Source organism: Hypanus sabinus, chromosome 6 (assembly GCF_030144855.1).
Source record: "Hypanus sabinus isolate sHypSab1 chromosome 6, sHypSab1.hap1, whole genome shotgun sequence".
NCBI lineage: Eukaryota > Metazoa > Chordata > Chondrichthyes > Myliobatiformes > Dasyatidae > Hypanus > Hypanus sabinus.
This window is the reverse complement of record NC_082711.1, coordinates 135,759,425-135,786,710: the sequence shown is the minus strand read 5'-3', so window position 1 is coordinate 135,786,710 and position 27,286 is coordinate 135,759,425. Positions and strand designations below refer to the sequence as shown.

Genomic DNA, 27,286 nt, shown 5'->3' with positions numbered 1-27,286 from the left:
GAAACATAGGGAAAGCACACCGACTGGAATTCTCTCAGAGTGAGCTGGGAGGAAGGGAATAATTCACTTTGTGCTTTACTACTCCAAGGTTGTAGAATTTATTTTTGTATTGGTCCTCTGTTTGGTTGAAATCATTGCATGTCAACCTGAGAACACGGCTCATTTGTGACCGAGGCACTGATGTGTGGATACGGCTGTGGCTCAGCCTATGAAACTACTCACCAATGCAGTGAAAGTACTAGTGTCTTATGTGGCTGACTAACTGAACCCAAGGAAACACCGGAGTGCAGCTGGTAGAGCTGCTCTCTCTGTACCTCAGCTGCCTTGCTCCAAGCTTGACCTCTGATATTGGCCTTGTGGAGTGTGCATAGTCTATTTTGTTTAAGTGAAGGGCCCAAGAAGACAGAATGGGTTTTGGTTATGAGGGGCCGACATGAAGCAGATGTTTTAAGTGCTCACCTCAGCTCTTGGTGAGCATGGGTGCTTGAGTACACTTGGAAAGGATGGTGTGTGACATAGAAACAATACCTGCATGAAGTATTCCTGTGAGATCAAGACAAGAACAGAGGAGGAGGATGCATACGATATAATTGTATTTTCAATAAACTCCTAATACAGATGCATCCATTCCCATTCCCATTCTCCAATTATAAAGAGCAAAACCTGAAGTTAGGGAGCAGAACAGAAAGCAAGCTACATACAAAAAGGAAGACAGTGATTAGGGATTGAGTAGTTATTTGGACCAGAGAGAGTCAAAGTAAAGGATTTAGACCTGGAGATCAGAAAAATATACCAATGCAGCTAAAATTGGGAAGGATTGACTCTATAGAAGAAGTGTGTTGATAGTATTAAAGATATTAAAAATACAGAATATAAAGATAGCAGATTAATATTAATATAAATGCTGGAGCATTTTGGTGAGGATATTAAAGAGGTTGCTGGCTGGTGTGTAATGGCATTGGCAGTGGACTTTGAGGCAAATGGTCCCAGATTCGAATCCCGCAGGTTCCTTGCATTCTTTCCATCTGTGCTGGTTGAGCATCAAGTTAGCAATATGGCCTCGTGAAAAACAGACAAATGCTAACGAAACGTCAAAAAACGCCGCCTGATGCGCCACAAGGCCCGAAAAGGAACGACAATAAAGAAGACGAATATTTTTGGAAAGTACAAAAACGATTGTACTTTCTTAAGTGATTGAAAGAGCAAGTGCAAGTCGACTTGCTGAAGAAACAAGATAAAAGGCAGAAAAGGAATTGTTATAAATATGTATCAAAATACAATAAAGAAAGGAAATCTCTGAATCCCAATATTATAGAATATTGAGGAGCAGAAGGAGCCTTCTGCCCACAGGTGTGCACCATCTCTATGAGAGGGTGATTTAGTTATCAGCAGACCCTTGATCTTTCCTAGAGATTTAGCACGTTATACTTCTGTAAGTATTTATTCAATTCCACTTTGAGCAGTATAATTTATACCCACCATCGTATCAGCAGTGTAGAGTAAATCTAAACCAGCATATTGTTTAAAAGTAAACAATTTGTTTTGATTTTCTTGCCACTCATTTATCTGTGACTCCCCCCTCTTGTAACCACAGGAAACAAATTCTTTCATTGCTTTTTCAAGTGCCTTCATGATTTTCAATCTACTTGTAAATATCCCCTCTGCTCCTTTATGATCAGCATCAACTTCTCCAAAACATCCATAAAATTGCAATTGCACATTCCCACGTGGGGTGCGCAGAACTAGCAACATTGCTCTTTGGCAGAAAAATAAACTGCTGGAAGAACATTGTGGGTCAGGTAAAATCTGTAGAAGCAAACAGATAGTTCAAGTTCAGATATGATTGCCATTCAACCATACATGAGCACCCATGACTGCAGCCAGATGAAACAGGGTTGTTCCGGGGCCAAGCTGCAAAACACCGTACTGACAGTCATACACAGTGCAAAGCACGTAAAATACAATCACACAAAAAAATACTTCACGTCCCTGAGTCCACGAACGTTGCAGCAGTCTGCAGTTGAACACAATCTAGCTTGCCTTTTGCTGAGTGAACAGCTGGGGGCTGAGCCATGGTGCTTCCAGCAGTCAGGTGTACCACCCGACTCCCCCTCCCCCAGGCAGCTGCCCCTGGTCCCTGGGGTACCACCTGACTCCACCTCCCCTCGAGCAGCTGGCCCTGGTGTACCACCTGACTCCCCCTCCCCCCGGGCAGCTGCCCCTGGTCCCTGGGGTACCACCTGACTCCACCTCCCCTCGAGCAGCTGGCCCTGATGTACCACCTGACTCCCCCTCCCCCCGGGCAGCTGTCCCTGGTCCCTGGGGTACCACCTGACTCCACCTCCCCTCGAGCAGCTGGCCCGGTGTACCACCTGACTCCCCCTCCACTTCCCCACCCCTGGGCAGCTGCCCCTGGTCCCTGGGGTACCACCTGACTCCACCTCCCCTTGAGCAGCTGGCCCGGTGTACCACCTGACTCCCCCTCCACTCCCCCACCCCCGGGCAGCTGCAAACAGGCGACACATGGCTGAGGCCTAGTCCTCGTTACACTCAAAGCCACAAAGTTCCCTTGCCATTTGCCAATAAACCACTGAATTAGACTCGTAGCATTCCATACCATCAATGTCCAACAAGGACTTGCAAAGACAAGAAAAGTGACGAAGATGATCACTCGCTGTTAGAATGCACACCTCTCTCCTGCATTGCACCTCTCTGACTCAGGCAGCAACACGATCCGCACTGTCCGGTTTCTCTGCTGACGGGGTGGACCTGCAGTACTTAAGTTCCTACTGTCCAGCAGAGTCTTACCATCATAAAATATATATTTAAAAATGACAATAACACCATTGGTTTACCCCATAGAAGCCACTGTGTCCGAGTTTGCCACCATTTTACTGGAAAAGTATGGCATGCACCATCTTACTGGCTAGTCCACCCTTTGGGCTGTGGACTCTGATTTACGGTCTCAGTTCAAACATTAACCATCTCTTCACCTTCACAGATGCTGCCAGAATCAATACATTCTTCCAGCAGTTCATTTTTCAGTTCCAGACTCTGCAGTCTCACGTCTCCATATTAACTGGGGCTTGTCTTTTATTGACATGCGTTCACCTTGTACTCTCTGCTTCTCTTTATGAAAACCAAGATTTGACTACCTCTCTTTCCAACCGCTAAAATTTTGTACAAACTATTCTTATCTCACACTGTTCTATTAAACCCGGTTTTTGAATCTTCCCACCAAAACATATCATCTCAAAATTTTCTGTTTTGAATCTTATTGTCTGTATGCTCATGCATTCCTTTAGCCTCTCTGTATTTTCACAGAATGTATTATTATCTGCCTCACTGTTTACAAAACTTTCATGTATGATGATCTTTCAGTATTCAATTCCATTCGCAACACCTCAACAAGCAAAGTAGCCCAACATTGAATGTATCGAGTTTTTGGCAATGTTTATGCATCGCAGGGAACAACCATCACGTGCACAAGGGAGTTTAACCAGCTACCCTTCATATTCAATGGGATTAGTAGTATTGAGTTCTCCCCACCATCAATAGGCTGGGGGTCACTGCTGAGCAGAAACTCAGCTGGACCAAGAAATTGTATGACACGGCTACAAAAAGTCAGGTGTCCTGTAGTGAAGATTCACCCCTGGCATTCCAAGGGTTTCCATATCAGTAAGGTACATCTCAGGACATGATGGAATTATGTCTACTTGCAAGGGTAAGTAGAGTTCTATTAATTCTCAGGTACCTTGATATCATATAGGACCAGTGTAAACATTTATTCCCTCTACTAGGAGTTGAAGTGTGTACCATTTAAAAAATGCATGGTTTTCTGCCCTTGTGCCACTTGCAGGAAGGTGCCACTCATGCACCAACTACCTTTCTAAATTCTGCTCTAAGTTCCTCACTACCTTCGTTGGAAATACCTCATCATTTCCTCATCGTTGCTACCTGTAGAACCTGGAACAATGCAGTGGAAAACCTTCAGCAGAAGTTCCAGAAGAAAGCTCACCACCACCTTCTCAATGAATGTTGGCCTTGCAGTGACATGCCAATTCCAAAGATTGAATTACTTAAAACGTATTCTGGGAAGACGAGAACAATGACTTAATTCCCCTGAATATTTTGTTCTGGTTAAGTTCTCTTACCTTGTGTCTAATATTTGTTGCCGAATTGTTTTGATATATTCAAAACTGTCAAAGCAGCAGATGTCATACACCAGGATGTAGGCGTGAGCACTCCGCAATCCCCGGCAGCAGGTGTCTGCCCATTCCTGGAATTGATGAGAAAACCAGAATTAATCCAGAGATTTTGGTTATCCACTACATTAAACAGTCTGAAAAACTGAAATGCAATCTGGCAGTCATTATTACCCAATGGAACATCATGCAATAAAGAACCTATCAATCAAATGTCCCACGATATATTTTAAATGGATGTGGCCAGTATGATTTCTCTACTCACATGGAATCCAAGTGTGTTTCAGACAGACGTGGAGAGTGGGAGGGCTTCATTGGATGCTGTCAAAAATGGTCAGTTAATCCCCATCCTCCCACCTGTACTGTGCATTGCAGCACTGACCCCAGTTAAGGTTGTCCTGCATCCGTCCCACAGCTTTGCTGCTGGAGTAAGTGCTGGCACCTGAAGCTGACCGAGAACACAATGGAGAATAGTGCAACATGGAGGTGGGATCTCCAGCAACACCAGTGGGAGTGTAGAGAAGAAGAGAGGTCCTCTCTGCTCAGCTACTTCAACATATTCCCCAGGAGCAACAGATTCAGAAAGCATGGAGGTGTCTTGCCTCAAGGACCTGGATGCAGTGGTGTAAGGAATACAATAACCTCACAGATGTGGCCTGTATCGTGAAGTGCATCTTTAAATGACACATTCAGCTCATCTGGCAGCAGCTTCTTTGCAGAGTTAATGGATCATCCCTTACTAACTGCTTCTCCCCACCTCATCAGTAATCCTCCGTCATTTGCCTGCACACGTATTTCCCACTACACAAATAACACACCTCCTGTCTCACTTATCTATCTCACCGCCAGCCCCTTAGACATTCAATGTTACCCAAGCACAACAACAACCTTACACATTCTGTGTCAGCAAGAGCAAGTGACTGATTGTGGACTTCAGGGAAGAGAATTTGGAAGAACACACCAGTTCTCATTGAGGAAACTATGGTGGAAAGAGTGAGCAGATTCAAGTTGTTGGATGTCAACGTTGCAGAGGACCTATCCTGGGTCCACCATACCGATGTGATCACAAAGAAAGCACTATATTTCATTAGGAGAGATTTGGTATGTCACCAGAGACTCCAGCAAATTTTTCCAGATATCCAGAGTGTTCTGAATGGTTTCATCACTGCCTGATACAGAGGTGCCAATGAACAACTTCCTCCAAGAGGACCATAACTCTGTCATGGTTTAGAGGCTTGCATGCCTCAATGACTCAGATTGCTAATGTTGGCAGGAGTCAAGAATTTATACCTCGGGTCACCCATGCTAAACCTGTCAAAGGCTAGAGGCCAGACTAAGAGTGGTCCATTGGTCTTCTAGGTTCGGGGGTTTAGCTTGGGGCTAACAACCCTGACTGGTAAAATTCGATTGTCATGGACATAGCAATAAAGTATCCTTCTACATCTGAGTGTGATGGTATTCCTGAGTCTCCACCTGGGATTTGCATGACTGACAGAAGTGAAAACCGAGAGGAAGCCACTGAGATGAAGGAAGACCTGAGATGGAGGACCTTCACTGCTGCCATAAAGTCCAGCGGCGTAACAGGCAGTAAGTAATGCACAGGTTTCAAAGAGGCTGCCGAGGGTTGTGGACTCAACCAGCACCGTCACAGCCAGAAGCCTCTCCACCACCACAGATATCCTTAAGAGATGGATATCTCTTCCTTGCATAATGTCAGTATAATTTATGTACAGTTTATATTTTTCTTGTGAATGTTGTTTAGCAAATCTATGTGCCTGTGGTGCTGCTACAGTTAAGCTTTCCATTTTGTCTGGGCATAGACATGACAGTAAACTCGACTTTGGCTGTAAACTTTAGAATCCCAGTGAAAACCAGTTTCAAAGGCTCCTCACTCAAAGGGTCTGGGCTGATACTGTCACGCTGGTCAGACAGATCCCCCAGAGAAGGAGGAGCAAAGGGGTGCCTCACCATTGGTTTCAGATCTCATGGCGTCAGGTCAAACACAGGTGAGGAAACCTCCTCTAGATACTGAATCAGGAATGTAAGTGTGAGTGGAGAGGGACAGAGGGCTTTCAGTGGGTACAGTGCTACCACTGGTTACAGTGCCTCAACTGGTTACTCCTGCTGGACACAGTTGGGTCTGCAGCTAGTGTGAGATAAACTGTCTCGACCAGATCCTCACTTGTGGCAGGTATTTGGTAGAAGGGACAACTGAAAGGTCCTTGAAATGGGACAAATTCCCATCTTCATGCTCAGGAGACATTGTGGCGAGGCATCACACACACACGGATGTGGGAGCACGGGGGAACATCTGGAAATCTCCAGGAAGACCTTCTTCGTTGCTGCTGCTGCTGTGAGGTCCGGGTCTCTGCTGAGAAGAACAGGCTCCCAGTCCTCGGGTCGAGTTGCTGGTGGCCGTTGGCGGGGGCCCTCGGCAGGGGATGGTGCTCGGAGAAGCTGTGCCGGAGGGGACGGTCAGAGGCTTGGAGATTCGACTGAGTTGGAGTCCGCTGCAGTTGGGGTGCTTTCTGTGTGCTGCATCTGCGTGGCTGAGTCCAGCGGTGCCGTGGAAGTCCATAGCGGGGGTATTCCCTTCTGCCGCCTGCGTGGGATGACGAGTCTGTCAGGACCCTGAGGACTTGTGGAAACTGTGTGTGGTTTCTTTCGAACTTACAGTCTTTTAACATCTTTGGACTATTTTTACTGTGCCCATGGTCTTTTTTTAAATCAATTATGCAATTGTTTGCACTATTGTAACTATATGTTGTAACTGTGGTTTTGTGTAGGTCTTGTAGCTTTAGTTTTTGGTTTGTTGGGTGGTAAAGTTGGTCTCTTGACTTGGTGTGTCTGGGTAGTCTTGTCTTGTCTGGTGAATTTGGAGCTGCTTTCCGGGGGAACGTGCTCAGATGGTAGCACGATATTAATACGCAGCAGCCTCTCTGGACTCTAGATTGGGGATTGCCAAATGTTATGTGGATTTTCTGGTTTAGTATGCTTTGTCATGTGCTTTTGTGATATCATTCTGGAGAACGTTGACTCATTTTGTAACTGCATTGCATTTGTGGTTTCTAAATGACAATAAACTGAAACTGAACTGAACTGAACACACACTCGCTGGGATAGTGTGGCAGCTCAAAACTGGCCATCCTGAGTCACTGTAGACTTTAACAGGAATGAACACCGGCACAATCTGTAGCATCATGGCCCAACATAACCCCCACTAGGAAACCACTGGGCTTGGGGCTTTTTGTTGGAGAAGAGGGAGGGTGCTGGGGAGGACCAGTCGTAGCATATGATCCGGTGGGAGACCCATTTGAGACAGATCATGAGTGGCATTTGGAAGATGGTGTGGGTGTTCCCATTGACCGAGGGCCCAGTGCGTGAGTGACGGAGAAGTTCTAGATGAGCTCCAACTTGTGCACGTTGGACTGTTTAATTAGAATGGGCCCTTTCCTTTTTGTTATTCTTTACTAACCCTTTTGTTAAGATTTATAAATATAATTCCTTTAATTGTATGCAGTGTGCTGTCTGTTATTTTGTGGCATTAATTTGTAACAGGGTAGCAAATGACACAGCATCCACACAAACCGGGGTTTGGGGTGGGACCGAGTGCCCCTCAATCTCACAAGTTTGCCAGGGCTGGAGGTTGTCTTCCCTAGACTTACACAGCCAAGGAAACCAGGGTGTTTCAGGTGTTTTAAGTTAGAGACCCAGAGGTTAAACACAACTGTCAATATTGAAGATAAAAGTCAAGAAATGGGGATCAATTTAGAATGAAGGTGAGTGTGAATGGTGGTGAAATCACTGGATTGTTGAACAAACCTAGTTCAACCTGGAAGGAAGCCTGTTGCCTTCACCTGGTCTGGCCTGTGCCTGACTCCAGGCCCACGGTATGAGATACTGAAATAGCTGTGGTTTGGGGTGGGCAAAAAATGCTGACATATGTGTGGACACTTCCCATGAAAGGACCCCTTCTGGGGGCAGCAAAGTGGCACAGTGAGCAGAGCTGGTGCTCCACAGCTCCAGGCATTTCCTAGTCCAGTCCTGCTCCCCAGCGTCATCTGTGTGGAGTTGGCACATTCTCTCCGGACCATTTGGAATTCTTCCAGATTCTCCTGGTTCCTTCCACATCCCAAAGACAATACATCTCAATAGGTTAAATTGCCCCTAGCATGTAAAGAGTGGTAGAATTGGGGGAAGTTGAGGGGAATGCAGGGAAAATAGAATAGAATGGGTTTAGTTTAGGATTGGTGTAAATGGCTGGTTGACGTTCATATGCACTCTGGCTGAAAGGTCTGATTCTATTCTGTATAACTATTGTAGGAGCTGTGTATCTGTTCGGTATCTGCGTTGTATTCTGTGTTGTGCGTTTATTATGTTTATTACAGTAACTAGTCGTGTGAGTGGGGGCATGGTAAAAGCAAAGGAATAAGTTACGTATGCTTGCTTATTTTGTGGCATTTTGTAGCTTGGGACTGGCGGAGGTCGTATCTTTTTCCGACCACTGAGGTGACACTGAATAGTGCTTGGCTTTCACTTTGGTACGCTTAAGTTTCATCACTTCAAGGTTGTATGTTTTCTAATCACACATAAAAGATGGAATTAGGGATTCGACTCTTTGGAATAATTATTTTGTTGGAGCTGAAGGCTTGTCATGCAAGGTAACAACTCTGTAGTGGGCAATTGTTTTTAGTTTTCATTTGGTTTTCAGTTTAGATTTGCCACTACATCTATGGAAGCCCAGATACAATACTATATATTATACAGCATTTACATAGTCAAAGCATACTGTACTAGTCTAATTGGAAGGTTACTATTAAAGCTGCCACCATTCTCTTTACTGGTAAGGGATTTCAGGTTATAACAACTCATTACATGAAAAAATGCCATTAAACTTAAACTGATTCATCTAATGGAAGTCGTTCATCTGTATTTACGCCATCAAAATCCTTCATAATTCCTGTAACCTTTTAATTTCAACGAAGGCAAATTCAGAATACTGCATAATGCACAAAATGCTGATCATACTCAGCATGTCAGGCATCTGGAGGTGGGAGTGGGGTTTGGAAAGAGAGAGAGAAAGGAAAGGAAATGAAAATGTGAGAGAGAGAAAGGGAAAGAGCAAGAGGGAGCGGGAAAGAGAATGAAATGAGAGAAAGGGAAAGTAAAGGAAAAGTGAAGGAGAAAGAGAGGGGGGAGAAGAGAGAGAGGGTGTTAAAGAGAAAGAGGTGGTTCGTTGTGTAGAGAATTTACATTCCAAGTTGCTGAAAACACTACTGATCCGATCAATAAATTCTCCCCCCCCCTCTCTCTCACTCCCCACATAGTTGCTGCGTAGCTGAAAACAGGTCTCAGGGTTGTATATGGTGACATAAATGTACTTTAATACAGTAATAAATTTACTTTGAGCTTTTTGGTTGAACTTTGAACCTGATGTGCTGAATGTTTGCTGGACTTTGGTTTTGTTTCAGATTGCAGTATTTTGTTTTTGAGCTAAAACAGCACTTTCTGCAGCCAATTTGCAGTAATTTGCAGTAATTTGCACAAATTGCAGTATTTTGTTTTTGAGCTAAAACAGCACTTTCTGCAGCCAATTTGCAGTTATTCATCCTATTCCAATTAATCTCTTCTGCATCCTAAAGGCTTCAGGGTTTTCTTCTGCCTGGTGCTCAGTATCAACAGAACTTTTCAGATGAACCCTACTCAACTGGTGATCCCTTTTTTTTGTACTCGATTGCTTACATTCAGGAATACTTAGAAATTTTGACAGTTTTCTGTATTTATCCAGCCACCTTTAAGACTTGTGTGAAAACAGAAATCATGCAATTATATAAATGCCTACAATTGGAGAAAGACCATTCAGCCCATCATGTCTGAGCCAGCCAAAACAAAAAGTTTCTTTTTTTCTAAAGGTTCCTAGATCCCTATAACCCTGTGGCTGAAATCTATCTCCCTCACCTAATCCTTCCTCCACACACTTCTCTTCAAAGAAAAAGAAAATGGGGATGTTTTAAAAATACTTTTTGATGGCTTTAGATAGCTGAAAGTACTTAAGGTTCAAAAGTTCTAAGTATATTTATTATTAAAGTATAACTATATCATGGTATACAACCCTGAAATTTTTTGCCCACATACATAGTAAATCCAAGAAACACAACAGAATCAATGGAAGACCATACCCAACAGGATGGGAAGCAACCAATGTGCAGAATGTGAAAATACAGAGTGAAAAAAGAGCAATAAATATCAAGAGCATGATATGAAGAGCCCTTGAAAGAGAGTCCATAGGTTGTGGCAAATGATGGTGTAAGTAAAGTAAAGTTGAGTGAAGTTATCCCATCTGGTTCATGAGCCTGACGATTGAGGGGTAGTAACTGTTCCTGAATCTGGTCGTGTGGGTCCCAATGTTTCTTAACCTTCCTCCTAATGGCAGCAGCGAGAAGAGAGCATGGCCTGAGTGGGTTCCTTGATGATGGATGCTGCTTTCCTATGACAGCTCAGTGATGGGGAGGGCTTTACCATTGATGGACTGGGCCATATCCATTACTTTTTTAAGGATTTTCTGTTCAAAGGCATTGGTGTTTCCATAATAGGCAGTGATGCAGCCAATCAATATAATCTCCTCTGTACATCTATAGAAGTTTGTCAAAGTGTTGAATGTTGTGCTTTCTTCGTAATGGCACTTACATGCTGGACCCAGGACAGATCCTCTGAAGTGATAACACTGAGGAATTTATAGCCCTGACACAGCTATTGACCATCTTTCAGTGATTCGGGTTTGGTCTGGAGTTGCCACGTCACACGTAAGATGGCTTTCTGGAGATTATACCTGGATATCTTGTATCCTACTTGCTCACCAGACCTGAATGCCATTGATCTGGCCCTCAGTAGACTGCAGAACTCATGGTTTCTGCCAGGTCTTCTAGTTGGGGAAGACTGAATGATTTTGCGGGGGTACATTCATCCTAGGGATTGGTTTTCAATTTCTGGAGACTCTGGGACTCTTGTAATCCCAGAGCCTGTGTTGTTTAAGGAAACATGGAATAGACTTTTGGCTTCAAGTAAGTCAAGTAGGTCCAGACTCTGGGATAAAGACCTGTTCTCATTTTGCCTAAAAGAAGCTGGAAAAAGAAATAATGGGTCTCCTGAGACAGATAGCTCCTGTGAGGTGAATAAAAGAAATGTAGGTCTGTTCCCTCGGCAATTAGTCTTTGCAGAAACATAGGGAGGGTTGGTGTCCTTTGCAAGCAGAACAGTCACCTGGTGGTACGTTCTTAGGTATAACAGTGCCAGTATAATTGAATCTAGAGAAAATGGTTAATAATTAAACATTGATTGATTGATGTCTTATTAAGTTGGATATTGATTAAAGGCAGTAGTCTCCAAGGTAAATAACACAGGAAAATCAATGGCAGAGGCACATGCAGAGGCCACTTTATTAGGTACTTCCTGTACTTAATAAGTGGCCACTAAGTATATGTTCATGCTTTTCTGCTGCTGTAGCCCATCCAATTCAAGGTTTGATGTGTTATCCATTCAGAGAGGCTCTTCAGTACATGATTGTTGTAACACATGGTTATTTGAGTTACTGTTGCCTTCCTGACAGCTTAAACCAGTCCAGCTATTCTCTTCTAACCTCTCTCATTAATAAGGTGTTTTTGCCCATTGGATGTTTTATGCTTTTGCCACCATTTGTAAACTCTAGAGACTGCTGTGCATGAAAATCCAGATTCTGAGTTACTCAAACCATCCTGTCTAATACCAACAATCATTCCACAGTTAAAGTCACTTTCTTCCCCATTCTGATGTTTGCTTTGAACAACTGAATCTCTTGACCATGTCAGCATGCTTTTATGCACTGAGTTGCTGCTACATGATTGGCTGGTTAGATACTTGCATTAACGAGCAGGTGTACATGTGTACCTAATAAAGTGGCCACTGATTGTAGCTGGCCATGAGGTTTCTTGCCACAGATTGGGCGAGAGATGGTAACCAATTCTCTGTATGCAGTTGGAAGCATTTTACCCCATCTCACCTTTTGTCCAATGGCAGAGAGTGTACAGGCTAAACAAGGGGCAACAACCAAGATAATGGAGGAACTCAGCAGTTTGGGCAGAATCTGGAGAAGGAAATGGACATTTGACATTTCTGAAACCCTTTAGCTGGACCCACAACTCCGGGTGATCTGGATGGGGCTATTCTTCAGAACAGACCTTGTGCATGATGTTTATTTTCACTGTTCTACACTGCTCTTCTGATTTGGATCTCTGCAATCTTTATGAAACTTTTAACTGCAGGAGCTAATTTTCTTAATCATGAAAGCAACAGAATTACAAGACTAATTATTCTGCCTCAGAAAACTACTTAGACTGGTATCTATGAAGCATAAAATTGAAATATTACCACCTATCTGCACTGCATAATTAACTTTGTTAGGTAGAGACCGTCTGACTGTTTAAGCTCCCATATATTTTTTTTGTAAACCATATGGCTTCTCCTTTAAACAATCACCACTGTGAAAAACTTCACTGGCCATTTGTCCCACTGATTTATTATGGGCCTGATGGCTGAAGGTGGCCTGTTTTGCATCCTATGTTGGTGCAATTGCCATCAGAAGTAATTCACATGAAGTGAAGGCACTTGAGAGACGACCAGATTTGGGTTACCTTTGCTATGTCAGATGGCAAACTTATCTTCATATTAGTTGAATAAAGAGAGACAAAGGGTTCAGCTCTAGGCTCTCAACAGGCTGCAGCTCAGGCAGCTCTTGTCTGACCCAATTTGCAATACCCACGTCTAAATTTGGTACAATTTCAAGTTTTCCTTCAGCAAAAATGCAATTTTATTTAAATGACTAAATTCAAAACACTGCAAGGCCATGGGGTGGTATGATAGCATAGTGGTTATCACAATCCTTTACAGTACAATGACCTGGGTTCAATTCTGTCTGCTGTCCAGTACATTCTCCCCGGGTGCTCCAGTTTCCTCCCTCAGTCCAAAGATGCACCAGCTGGTAGGTTAATTGGTCATTGTAAATTGTCCCATGATTAGGCTAGGGTTAGATCGGGGATCGCTGGGCTGTGCAGCTCGAAGGGCCAGAAGGGCTGTTCCATGCTATATCTCAATGTTAAAAACTTCTTTGAGCACTAACACTGGAGGTACTGGGAAGCAGGCAGAAATGACAAGCATACCTTCTCACTTTCACTATCTCACTTTCACAATTTCAGCTGATTAAAATAGGTCCAAGCTCAAGCAACTCTATGGATATTGTCAGTCTAGGAGCAGTGAATAAAATGCAGACAATGCATATTAAAGAAGGATAACACAAGATCAGAATGATCTTAATTCCACACAGGTTCTTGAAGCTTCCCTCCTTGACATAATAATAGAGCTGCACTATTATTACAATTGATTTTTTAAAATTAATCTGCACTCATGCAATTATTGGCACACATAGATCAAATATTTCCAACTTCCCCTTTTACACTCCTTGTGGTTGCAGAGATAACCATTACAGTCATGAAGGTAGAAGAAACATTTGAGAATATTCTCCACTGCAGTGCTGTGCAGGTCTATATATCAATGCTCTGAGGTATTTATACTGTCTGGTACATCTCCTCCCAGGGGTGTTGGATAGGATTCACTCACAGTTGAATCAGGAGTACAATTTGCCCATTAAAGTTGGCAGCCAATCTCATTTTTGATCTGCAGGTAAAGCGATTTACACACAGATCCAGAGCTGCAAGAAGTGCAGTAAACTGGGGCATTTTCTTGCTCTTTACTTCAGGTGTAGGGAAAGACGAGGGCAGACACAGCCCGGGAATGGCAGGGTTCAGAGCAGTTTTCATCTCTACATTCAATAGCCTGAGCAGCCATTGGTTGCAGACTCAGGGCTGTGGGAATGAAAACTGAAGGCTTGAAGATTTATTTATTTTTGTTATTTTACTTATTGAGATTCAGCGCGAAGTAGCTATGCCGCCAGCGATCCCCCAATTTTTAATCCTGGCCTAATCACGGGACAATTTACCACGACCATTCAGACTACCAACTGCTACATCTTTGCACTGTGGAAGGAGGCTGGAACACCCAGAGAAAACCCAATGGTCACAAGGAGAACGAGCACAATCCTTACAAGCAGTGCTGGGATTTGAACCTGGGTCACTTGCACTGTAAAGCATGGTGCTAAGCACTATGGCAGTGGTTGGCAACAGAGTCAGGGGGCAGGGATTGTCCCCTGAAGCTCTGAACGTGTGTGTGTGTGTGTTGCCTGCGCGATTCCACAGCCCCTGACAATCCAATCCGGGACGAGCACCCCACAAATGTAACCCTTACCCAACAGGCTGGTATATGTCTAGGGGAAAAAGGAGATCCAGCCACTCACCAACCCACCTCGCGTACACGCAGGTGCTGTGAGAATCGAGTTTATGCCTCGCGCCCGCGAACAGTATCAAACCCACAACAAATACCGTTATGACATACACTTTAAAGAGTTTACTAAAATTAAAAGAATAGTAGGCAATACTATATATATACACACATATACATACAAGGAAAAAAACAAAAGGTGCCAACTTATCAGTTCAGTCTGTTTAGTGCACTCGTTGGAGCTCAATCAACGAACCATTCGACCCCTTGTCGCTTGCCTCTGACCTCCACGTCTTCGCACCTAGGACCACGCCCGGGGGTCTTCCGAGCAGTGCAGCGCACGTCCACCTTCCTCGACGTCTTCCTCCCGCACTCTTCTCCCACCAAAAAACCCGCGAAAACCCCTCCCCCAAGTTCCCAGCATCACAAGACACAATAACATTCCCCATTGATTAACAAATGAATACAATTACCATATCAGCCATACTAAAGTGAAACAACGGCGAGAGAAACACTTATCCGACAAAGAAGCATTCCTACTTGTAACAAACCAAAGAGGCCATTTTGAGTAACATACACAGGACATTGTACATGCAAATGGATGGGCAGAGCAGACTCAGCCAGCTAAAGGACCTGGTTCTGTGACTCTCCCACTCAGAGCAGAGCAATTATATTGAAGGATTACAAACCAGTGTCAGTTAGAGGAGTTTTAACACCATAGTAAGAGTGGGGGGAAACCGAAAATGAGGATCAAAATTCTCAAATCAAGCTGTTTCTGGCCAGTAGCTTACATGAGTTGGTGTGGACAGGTGATGGGTGAAGGAAGAACGAGGTGTCTGAAATCCACAGAGGTGGAACAGCATATAGTGGTAAAGATAAAGAACTCGCCACTAATACCGTGCCGGAGGCATGAGATCAAATCCAAACATGGGATCTTGAGAATATAAAGTTAAGTAAGCAAGGCCTTCATTAATCAAAGTATTGAGTACAGGAAATGGGATGTTGTTTTGAAGTCGTATATGACATTGGTGAGGCCTAATTTGAAGTGTTGTGTGCAGTTTTGGTCACCTACCTATAGGAAAGGTAGAAAGAGCACAGAGAAAATTCACAAGGATGTTGCTGCGTCAGGAGGACCTGAGTTATGAGGAAAGATTGAATAGATTAGGACTTTATTCCTTGGAATGCAGAAGATTGAGAAGAGATTTGATAGAGGTATACAGAGAGGGGTACAGAGAGGGAAAATGCGAGCAAGCTTCTTCCACTGAAGTTGGGACATCAGCCAGAAGTCGTAAGTTAAAGGTTGAAAGGTGAAAAGTTTAAGGGGAACCTGAAGGGAACTTCTTCACTCAGAGTGTTGTGAGAGAGTGGAACGAGCTGCCAGCACAAGTGGTGCATGCAGGCTCAATTTCAACATTTAAATTAAGTTTGGAAGTTTGGATAAGTACATGGATGGTAGGGGAATGGAGGGCTATGGACTCGGTGCAGGTTGATGGGACTAGGCAGTTTAAATGGGTCAGCACAGAATAGATGGGCTGAAGGGCCTGTTTCTGTGCTGTACGTTTCTATGTCTCCATGACTAAGTAACTCTGGAATTCTGAAAAAAAAAACTGCTGGTCACTAAGGTGGCCTTGAGCTGTCTATTTGCTCAGCTCTGAGTTCTTATTCTCTATTTAACATCGAACTGTACACTACGGGCCATAATGCCCATGATGTTATGATGACTTGTATAAACCTACTCTGCCTTCAGTTCAACCATTTCCTCCTCCATAGCTCATAATCCTCAATTTTTCTTTCATCCATGTACCAATCTAAGTCTCTAAAATGTCCCTAATGTGTCTGTCTCTACCACCACACCCAGCAGTGCATGTGTAAATCTCTGACAGCTCCCCTAAACCTTCCTCCAATCACCTTGAAAGGATGTCCTCCTGGATTAGCCATTGATGTTTGAGATGTCTGATCTATCCACACTCTACAGGACCAGTGACCTGGGTTCAATTCCTGCCACTGTCTGTAAGGACTCTGTACGTTCTCCCTGTGATCTTGTGGGTTTCCTCCCAGAGCACAAAGACATACCGGTTGGTAGGTTAATTTGTCAGGGTTAAGTCGCTGGGTGATATGGCTCAAAGGGTCGGAAGGCCTATTCTGTGCTGTATCTCAGTAAGTAATCTTATACACCTCTATCAAGTTGCCTCTCAACCTGCTTCACTCCAAAGAGAGAAGTATTAGCTTGCTCAGTTTTTCCTCTTAGGGATATGTTCTCTAATTCAGGTGGCATCCTGGTAAATCTGGTTTGGTTTGTCAACTAAAATACTTGAAAACTTCTACGAATGTACTGTAAAGAGCATTCTGACTGCATCATCATCTGGTATGGGGGGAGGCCTACATTACAATATCAAAATTAGTTGCAGAAGCTTGTAAAATTGATCAACTCCATCATTGGTACTAACCTCCGTAGTATCCAAGATGTCTTCAAGGAGCCGTGACTTAGAAAGGTGGCATCCATCATTAAGGATCTCCACCACCCAGGACATGCTCTCTTCACACTGTTACTGTTGGGAAGGAGGTACAGGAGCTTGAAGGCACACACTCAGTGATTCAGGAACAGCTTCTTCCCCTCTGTCATCCGATTTTTAAATGGACATTGAACCCATGAACACTATCTCCCTACTTTTTTTACTTCTGTTTTTTGCACTACTTGCTTTAACTCAACTATGTAATAGACAGATATATACTTAATGTAGCTCTTTTTTTCTGAGTAATGTTATCAATAATTAATGCAGTTAATTGCTAAGGGTTCACAAACTTTTCTTGCAACTTCTACAAGCTTTGCATCTTAAACCTCTGAAAGTGCTTGTATTAAACTAGTCTGCAGTGTTAAGAAATTATTGGATGAGCATAGGACATAGGACAGTACCGCACTGGACAGCTATTCAGCATATGATACTAATTTTGGTGCCAATTTATACGAAACGTCCTCCTTCTTCATGAAGAAGCAAAGCAGAAAGATTAGGTTTCAAGGAATGGGGGAGATGGAGAGGAGCTGGATGCTTGGAAGAGATTTTGACAGTATTGAGTTTGAAGCAAAGGCACATTTGCCAATGGTGGAGACACGCAGGGAAGAATAAGGAGACAGAACAAGAGGAGGAGGATGTTTTGGATATAAGAGAGTCCAGCAACACTGTCTCCTTAAACAGACATTATTTTCAAAGCTCTGTAATGGGAATAGGCAGAGGAAAAGATTAGAGGATGGGCTCTAAGTTTCCTTGAAAACATACTGCATTGTCGGTGACCCTGTGGATCTCTGATACATCATCATTCAGGATGGAGGAGGAGTATTCTGAACAGCAATGAGAAGGTTGAGGCTGCCAATCAGGAGCACACAGTAACCATGTATAAAGAGGGCATTGCCTCACCAGTGATCCACCAGCACACTGTGTCAGCCACCCACTACCTTACCCTGTATAGAAAAGTCTGCAGTTCCCACATTGGCATCAGTAACAATAACCTGGAAGCCAGTCAGCCTCAATTGCAAGGGATGATGCCTAAGGAGGAGGAGGAGAGGGGAAGAGGAAAGGTTTTAAAGGATTTAGAGAAGGGACAAAGGAAGTGTCAGGGCTCTGGAGAAAGATAAGCAGGTTGAAAGATACAGGAGAAGCAGTGGGAGCTGGCATTGGGACAAACTGATTTAATGGGAGTAGAGAGTTACAAAGAAGCATTGAGAGCTTCACAGTGGCAAAATGTGGAGACAAAACTGCCAATTTGCAGATCCTCTACTCCAGTGGCCGAGGTGATAACAACATGCAAGTGGAAATAGAGAAGTCTGAAAGTGCATCTGGTAAAAGTACTCCCTCTCACAGAGTCATACAGTACGGAAACAAGTCATTCGATGCATGCCAAGCTATCTAAGCTAGTCCCATTTACCTTCAATTGGCCCAGACCCCACTCCCCCAACCTTTCTTATCCATGAACTTGTCTAGGTGCCTTTTAAATGTCATTAATGTTAATCATTTCCACCGGCAGCTTGATCCATATATGGACTACTCTCTGGGTGAAAAAGCTGCTCCTGAGGTTCTCATTGCATCTCTCTCTCACCTTTAACCGACACCCTTTATCTCATGATACCCCAGCCCTGGAGAAAAGGCTGTGTGCTTTCACCCTATTCCTGCCCCTCAGTCTCCTACAGTCCAAGGAATAAAATCCTAATCTATTCAGTTTCTCCACATAACTCAGTCTCTTTCACTGTTAATTCTTAGTACAGTATAGCTAAACTGCTGATGGTAGAGCTCAATAATTTACGGTCTAGTTAAAGTATTAATGCATTATCAAATCTGTTTGCAGTGTATGATCTGTTTACAGTACATGGCTACACCTTACAACTCATATCCATACATCACACAATAAACATTCGCCTTCCTCTTCCAGATGCGAACCAACCTTCTTCACATCTTTTGCACCTTTGTTCTGATTTACAATCTGCTGCTTTCATTATTTTATGTCTTTATATAGAATGCACAAACTCCCTTCGGAATAAACCCATTATATAGTTTCAATCTTAAGACAAGATGCCAGATGTGACTTGAAATATTATGGTAAAATCAAGTGCTTAAGGAGCTGACCCATTCTGTCTGTGGAGCTGGGAGGTTTGTGTAAATTCCAGTGTAAGTTTTTCTTTGTTACAATAAACCAAATCTCATTTCACTGTTTCTGCCTCAAAGCTGGACCACCCTCTCTGAATGGCCAGGTTGCTCGGAGATTTCCTCATCCAAGAAGAATTTCTTTATCAGCAACCTTTAGAATCAGAATCAGGTTTATTATCACCAGCATATATCATGAAATTTGTTAACTTAGCGGCAGCAGTACAATGCAATACGTGATAAATATAGAAAAATAAATCGATTACAGTAAATATATATGTATTTTTAATAGTTAAATTAAAAATATTACAAAAACAGAAATAGTGAAAAAAAGTGAGGTCGTGTTCATGGGTTCAATGTCCACTCAGAAATCAAATGGCAGAGGGGAAGAAGCTGTTTCTGAATCATTCAGTGTGTGCCTTCAAGCTTCTGTACCTCCTTCCTGACAGCAAGAAGAGGCATAACCCGGGTGGTGGGGGACCTTAATAATGGGCGCTGCCTTTCTGAAGATGTCTTGGATGCTACGGAGGCTGACTAATTTTATAACTTTCTGTAGCTTCTTTCAATTCTGTAGCCCCCGCAACCCCCCCCCCCCCGCAACCAGACAGTGATGCAGCCTGTCAGAATGCTTTCCATGGGTACATCTGTAGAAGTTTTAGAATGTTTTAGTTATGCTATTTAATTATGAACGCTGACAGTCTATTTAACAGCAAAGGCTCTTGCACTAGCACAGATGGGAGGAAACTTGATTCATTATTTCAGCCCTGGGTGCCACAGCTGATCATGGTTATAGGGCTATGTTGTGTTTTTACACCATCCAGTCAGATTGTAGATCTTATATGAAGGTTTCCCAGTCTTTGAAAGTACATTAGGTGTTTCATCTTCTTCTTTCCTTCTCTCCATTATAAGCTGGCCTGCTGCACAATTCCACCACCTTCTGTTGTGACTTGGGATTTATAACTTTTGTTACGAATGCTCCACAGCTCTGAGGGGCCGAAGGGTGCGGGGTAGCCCCCTCCTTTTTGAGAATCACAAGATCACTATTGAGTCAGTTCAGGAGACCCAGGAAATGAGAGAAAGACATGCAGAATCCACAAAGAGTTGGAATGTGTCCTGACCTCCGAAAGGCGGAACCATTGATACCGGCTATTGTCTCTTGGAGACGGGATTGTGTATTGAATCCTGTACGATGCATCGAAGCCCCCAGGCAATGAACCGAGGGGGAGGTTGGAGGAGGGATTGCATCATCCCAACCTGATTGACATCTGAGACCCTGTGAGTCAGGATAGTCTGTGGGAACAGCCCCTCAGACACACCAGAAGAAACGCTAGCAATCCCGTAATAGCGAAAGCCGGTGGGAAGGCCACGTGCGTCCGTTTCCATTTGCCCCGGAATCAGTGGGCCTTTACCACAGAAGAACGGTTTTTAGCTAACAACGGGGAAATCAACTCCCAACGACTCTCAAAGGATTGACATCATAAAAGGAATGGGCAAGTTTTACCCGTCTTTCTCTCCAACCAAAAAGCTGCAGCTTGAATGAACTAAAGTGACTTTTATATTTCCATCGGACAATACATTATCCCCTAGACAACGATAGAGCTATTTCTTATCGATTATTATTATACCCGCGCTTTTAGATTTAGTATTGATGACGTATATTATCTGTATGTTTGCATTGATATTATTTTTGTGTATTTTTATCAATAAATACTGTTAAAAGTAGTACCATCAGACTTCAACGGACCTCTCTATCTTTGCTGGTAAGTGACCTAGTTACGGGGTACGTAACACTTTATCTACCCTACAGAGGATCCCAACAGTAGAGAGGTTCCTACTGAGTGTGCATCAGTATACAGTATTGTATGTGGAAAGGTTTATTTACGGAGTGCCTTTCATGCCCAAAGGATGTACCAAAGCACTTTACACTGTGGGGGTGCTGCGAAGTTGCATCATGATAGCACTAATCCTTGTTTATCCTCAGCAATGGAAACAAATGGGAATCTGGCTCAATGATGCTGGCTTCAAGGTAAATTTTGGTTAGGATGCTAAGGAAAAGCCCCAGTCCTTCTTTAAAATTGGGATTTTTTTGGGTTAACCGAAATGGAAATATTTCAGATTTTAATTTAATTTCTTAGCCAAAGGCTGCACTCTCAGTATGACGCAAGGTCATAGAGTTATAAACACTTGAAAGACACTCCCAATCCCAGGTTCCAACTCACTGATTCCCCACCAATCCCAGGTTCGACTCACTGATTCCCCACCAATCCCAATTTATGACTCATCGACCCCCTCCCACCGTATCACAGTCACAGATCCTGACTCATTAACTCATCCCAATCACAGGTCCAACTCACTGCCTCCCCACCAATCGCTGGTTCTAACTCATCCACTCCCCCCATTCACAGGTCCTGACTCACTGTCACCCCAATCACAGGTCCGACTCACCGACTCCCCATCAATTCCAGGTTCTGATTCACTGACTCCCCACCAATACCAGGTTCCAACACTGACTCCCCCACCAATTCCAGTCAATGACTCATTGACTCACCACCAATCATACATATCCTGACTAACTAACTCCCCCCAATCACAGGTCCAACTCACTAACTCCCCCCAATCACAGGCCCCCGTTTATTTGTACTTGTTGACAGGTTCCAACTCACTGCCTCCCCACCAATCCCAGGTTCTAACTCATCGACTCCCATCCAATCACAATTCCTGACCCACCAAGTCACCCCCCCCCATCATGTTCCAACTCAGAGACTCCCACCAATCACAGGACTCAACTCACTGCCTCCCCACCAAACCCAGGTTCTGACTCACTGACTACCCACCAATCTCAGGTTCCGTTTCACTGACTTCCTACCAATCCCAGTCAATGACTCATTGACTCCCCCAATCACAGATCCTGACTCACTCATCCCAATCACAGGCCTCAATTCACCAACTATCCCTGGTATGGACTTTGATTCATCCAGTGGTCCCTGCCCCGACCACAGAGTCACATTCACTGACTCTTCGGCACTGAACAGTGGTCCCCAATTTGCCAACTGTCCCCCAAATGCAGAATGCAACCTGCTGCCTCGGTGACCCTCCCCCTTCCCACTATAGGCCCCTGACTGACCCTCTATCCCACACTTCACCCCAGCCCCTACTTACCAACACTGGATCCTTGACCGATCCCACCCCCTAATCACTCATGTGTGACTTCTTCCTTAATGCCAGTCTTGGTGAACTGGTACAAGGGAGAGCCTTCCTGTGGGAAACTCAGCCCCACAACCAGTAGCTCCCCACACTGCTGCAAGTGACAAGCACTGATGAATTTCAATTTCTTTGTTCAACACAAGATATTTTCACACTATCGGGGGGGGGCGGGGAGGGTTGTGTTGGCACTATGTATCTTTAGTTGTCATGTGTGGGACTCATTTAAAGAGCAGCAGGGTAAATTTTGATCTACTTGGATGTGAGGTGGTAGCTCAGAGTGGTGTGTGTGGTAATAATTTGTGTGTGGTACTAGTCTCTGTAGTATCCAAGACATCTTCAAGGAGTGATGCCTTAGAAAGGCGGCGTCCATTATTAAGGACCTCCACCACCCAGGAGATGCCCGCTTCTCATCAGGAAGCACACACTCAGCAATTCAGGAACAGCTTCTTCCCCATCCATCTGATTTCTAAATGGACATTGAACCATGAACACTACCTCACTTCTTTTTTTTCTTTTTAATATATATTATCTGTTTTTGCATTATTTTAATCTATTCAATATACATATATATACTTACTGCAATTGATTTACTTGGTTATTTTTTGTTCTTTCTATGTTGTCATGTATTGCATTGAACTGCTGCTGCTAAGTTAACAGATTTCACCACACATGCCAGTGATGTTAAACCTGGTTCTGACTCTAATTGTCAAAGTACCTGAACCTAATGAGTGTCAGGTTGAGTAACATTGGATAACAAAAGCATCCGGCTCAACCAGATCATCCTTATGAATAAATCACAGCAGATTAATAACCACGCTGGACTGGACTGGACTGGACTGCTATGTTTGTGCATGATGCACAGATTCCCCAAGTGTCTTCATCAATTGTCCTCTCTGGTTTTTGGAAGATAAAGTAATACAAGGATATTTGCGTATGTCATCTTTGGATTAACTAACAGAGTTGTCTAGCTGTCCATCTGCACTGCACTTTCTCTGTGACTGAAACACTATTCTGCATTCTGTTTTCCTTTTGTTCTGCCTTGATGTACTAAAGCATGAAGCATTCTATCTGGATTGAAGCTCTTCACTGCACTTACGTTTCGGTGCATGTTACAATGACGAACCAAACACCAGAGTGCCTTGGCTGTAATCTCAATAGCAAAGAGAGTGTGTGACCACAGTGAGAAATGACACTCTCGCCCAAATTAGAACCATTTTATCATAGAGGGATACTGACATTTCAGCCTGTGCTGAATATTAAACACATATTAAGAGTAGTCCTCCATTAATCCCATGTTTTTCCTCCCCACATTCCTAACAACTCCCCTCCCCCACAGATTTAACTACTCACATAAACATTAACCTACCAACATGCACAGCTTTGGAGTGTATAAGGAAACTGGAGTGCCTGAGAAATCATGAGGTCACATGGAGAGCATGCAAACTCCACACAAACAGCACCAGAGGTCAGAATCAAACCTGCATTTCTTATGCTGTGAAACAGTGACTCTACCAGCCATGTGCTGTGCTTGCTTTCCTTATTACTAGATCAATAAAAATGAGAATCAATGAAATGTAGGTCTCTAAGGACATTCAGCCCATTGTTCTATGCTGACTCCTTTCAAATCCAGTCAGCCCTGCTCTTCTGCTCTTAACCTATGGCCTTTAAATTATTTTCCTTTGAACATCAGTCCAATTTTCACATGAAAATTAGTATTTAATCTGCTGCCACCAGTCTATTCAAATGGCAACAGCCGGCCATTTGGCCCATTTAACCAATTGCTGAACTTATGCACTCATCAAATTGCTTCCAATTCTTCTCAGACACATGAGAGTTTCCACAGATGCTAGAAATCCTTAGAAAGAGGTGACATAAGCTTGGAAGATGTAGAATCCTTGTGGGTAGAACTAAGACACTGCAAGGGTAAAAGGACACTGATGGGAGTTATAGAACAGTAGCCAGGATGTGGGCTACAAATTACAAGGGAGAAGTAAAAAACACATATAAAAAAGGGCAATGTTACGATAAGAGAGGCATTTATAGAATGCCTGTGAGATGGCTTTCTAGAGCAGCTTGAGGTTGAGCCCACTAAAGGAGAGGCAATCCTGGATTGGGTATTATGAGATGATCCAGTCTTGATTACAGAGGCAGTGATCATAATATGATAAAATTCACCCTATAGTATGAGAAGGAGATGCTAAAATTGGATTTATCAGTACCACTGTGGAGGAAAGGGAATTCCAGAGGCATGAAAAAGGAGCTGGCTGAAGTTGATTGCAAGAGGACACTAGCAGGGATGATGGCTGGTGTTTTGGGGGGAAATTCGGAAGGCACAGGAAAGATACATCCCAAAGATGAAGAAGTATTCTAAAGAGAGGATGGGACAACCATGGCTGAAAACGGAAGTCAAAAATAGCACTAAAGCAAAAGAGAAGGCATATAATATTGGAAAATTAGAGGATTGGGAAACTCTTAAAAACCAACAAAAGACAACTAAAAAGCTGCAAAGAGAGAAAAGATGAACTATGAAGGTAAGCTAGTCAGTACTATAAAAAAGGATACAAAAACCTTTTTTATTGATATAAAGAGTAAAAGAGAGACAAGAGTGGGTATTGATCCTTTGGAAAATTACCTGGGAGAGATAGTAAAGGAGGACAAACTTAATAAGTATTTTGCATCACTTTTCACTCCGGAAGACTCTATCACTCTTCACTGTGGAAGACAGAATGCAAGAGTGTCAAGGGCAGAGGTGAATACCATTGCTATTACTAAGGAGAAGGAGCTTGGAAAGCTGAAAAATCTGAAGGTAGATAAGTCATCTGGACCAGATGGACTACAGCCCAGCATTCTCAAAGAGGCAGATGAACAGATTGTGGGGGCATTAGTGATGATCTTTAAGAATCACAAGATTTTGGAATGGCTCCACAATACTAGCAAATTGTAAATGTCACTCCATTCTTTAAGAAGAAAGGGAGGCAGAAGAAAGAAAATTATACGCCAGTTAGCCTGAGTTCAATGGTTGAAAAGGTGTTGGGGGCTATTATTAAGGATGAGGTTTCAAGGTACTTGGAGTCACATGATAAAATAGACCAAAGTTAGCATGGTTTCCTTAAGGGGAAATCTTGCCTGACAAGTATTTTGAAAATTGTTGAGGAAATAACAGGCAAGATAGACAAAGAAAGTCAATGGATGTTGTTTATTTGGATTTTCAGCAGGTCTTTGACAAGGTGCCGCACATGAGCCTGCTAAAGAAGATAAGAGCCCATGGTACTATAGGAAAGATACTAGCATGGATAGAAGATTGGCTTAACCTTACTATCCCTATTGAGAATTGGGATAAAATTCTTCAATTAGTCAATTTATCATCTATATGTGCTAAACATTCATTAATACAGTTTAAGGTTGTGCATAGGGCCCATATGTCCAAGGATAAATTGGCTTATTTTTATTCCTATATAAATCCTATTTGTGACTGATGTCATTCTGAGATAGCATCTTTAACTCATATGTTCTGGTCGAGTCCGCTTTTGAAAAAATATTGGAAAGAAATTTTTGATATTATTTCTATGGTATTGAACATTGATTTATAACCTCATCCTATTACTGCAATTTTTGGTTTACCAATGATGGACTCATTCCATTTATCCTCTTCTGCTTGTCGAATGATTGCATTTCTTACATTAATGGCTAGAAGATCTATTTTGTTGAATTGGAAAGAAATTAATCCTCCTACTGTATTTCATTGGTTTTCTCAAACTATGTTATGTCTAAATTTAGAAAAAATTAGAAGTGTTGTATTTGATACTTCTATTAAATTTGAAAAGATATGGAGACCATTTATTCAATATTTTCATATGATGTAATAGGACCCTGTTCCAGGCCTATTTGATTTTCCAGTTTCAGTTTTATATTTGTTGAGAGGATCGGAGTTGACGACACTGATGACTTTGTATTTTTGTGAGATATTATAAACAGCCCTTTTTTTTCCATTTTTCTTTTTCTCTTTTTTTCTTTTTTTCTGTCTTTTTTTCTTATTAGTTATTAGATTATTAGATTAGTTTTTTTGCATATTTTTTTTCTTTTTTCTGTTTTTTTATATATTATGATATATCTAGGTTTGCCTTGTTTATTTGTAAATTGTATCGTCCATGATTTGGAAATACTCATTTATACTATAACCATTGCTTATGTATTCTTTCATGTTCAGTTGAAATGTGTATGTTTGTAATCCCATTATCTATGTATCAATTTTATTTTGTTGATATTAATAATAATAATAAAAAGATTGAAAAAGGATAGAAGATTGGCAGAATGGCAGGAGGTAAGAGAGGGAATAAACGGGGCCTTTTCTCGTTAGCTGCTGGTGATTAATGGTGTTCTGCAGGGGCTGGTGTTGCATCCACTCCTTTTCACGTTATATGTCAATAATTTGGATGAAAGAATTGCTGGTTTTATAGTCAACTTTGAAGATGATATGAAGATAGGTGGAAGAGCAGGTAGTGTTGAGGAAGCAGTGCGTCTGCAGAGGGTGTTGAATCTGTGGAATTCATTGCCACAGACAGCAATGCAAACCAGTTCAGTGGGTATATTAAACGTCGTGCAGATAGTTTCTTGATTAAATCAGGGCATCAAAGGTTATGGGGAAAAGGCAGGTGAATGGGTTGATAGGGATAATAAATTAGCCATGATGAAATGGCTGAGCAAACTCAATGGGATGAATGGCCTACTTCTGCTCTCTCATGTCTTCTGGTCTTTTGGTCTAAATCTTCAGCAACATCCTCAAAGTGCTGGAGGAACTCAGCAAGTCAGGCAGCATCTATGGAGGGAAATAAACAGTTGATGTTTTGGTCCAAAAACCTTCATCAGGTCTGGTAGCAT

The 27,286-nt window shown here is 42.8% G+C and overlaps 1 protein-coding gene across 1 annotated transcript in view; it reads right to left on the bottom strand.

Moving 5' to 3' along the window:
- The window catches only part of LOC132395082 (ras-like protein family member 10B), a 113,677-nt gene that overhangs the window by 57,404 nt on the left and 28,987 nt on the right, over positions 1-27,286 (bottom strand). The window contains exon 2 of the mRNA XM_059971395.1: positions 4,155-4,279. Coding sequence (XP_059827378.1) covers positions 4,155-4,279 — 125 coding nt within the window. The remainder of the gene's footprint in view (positions 1-4,154; positions 4,280-27,286) is intronic.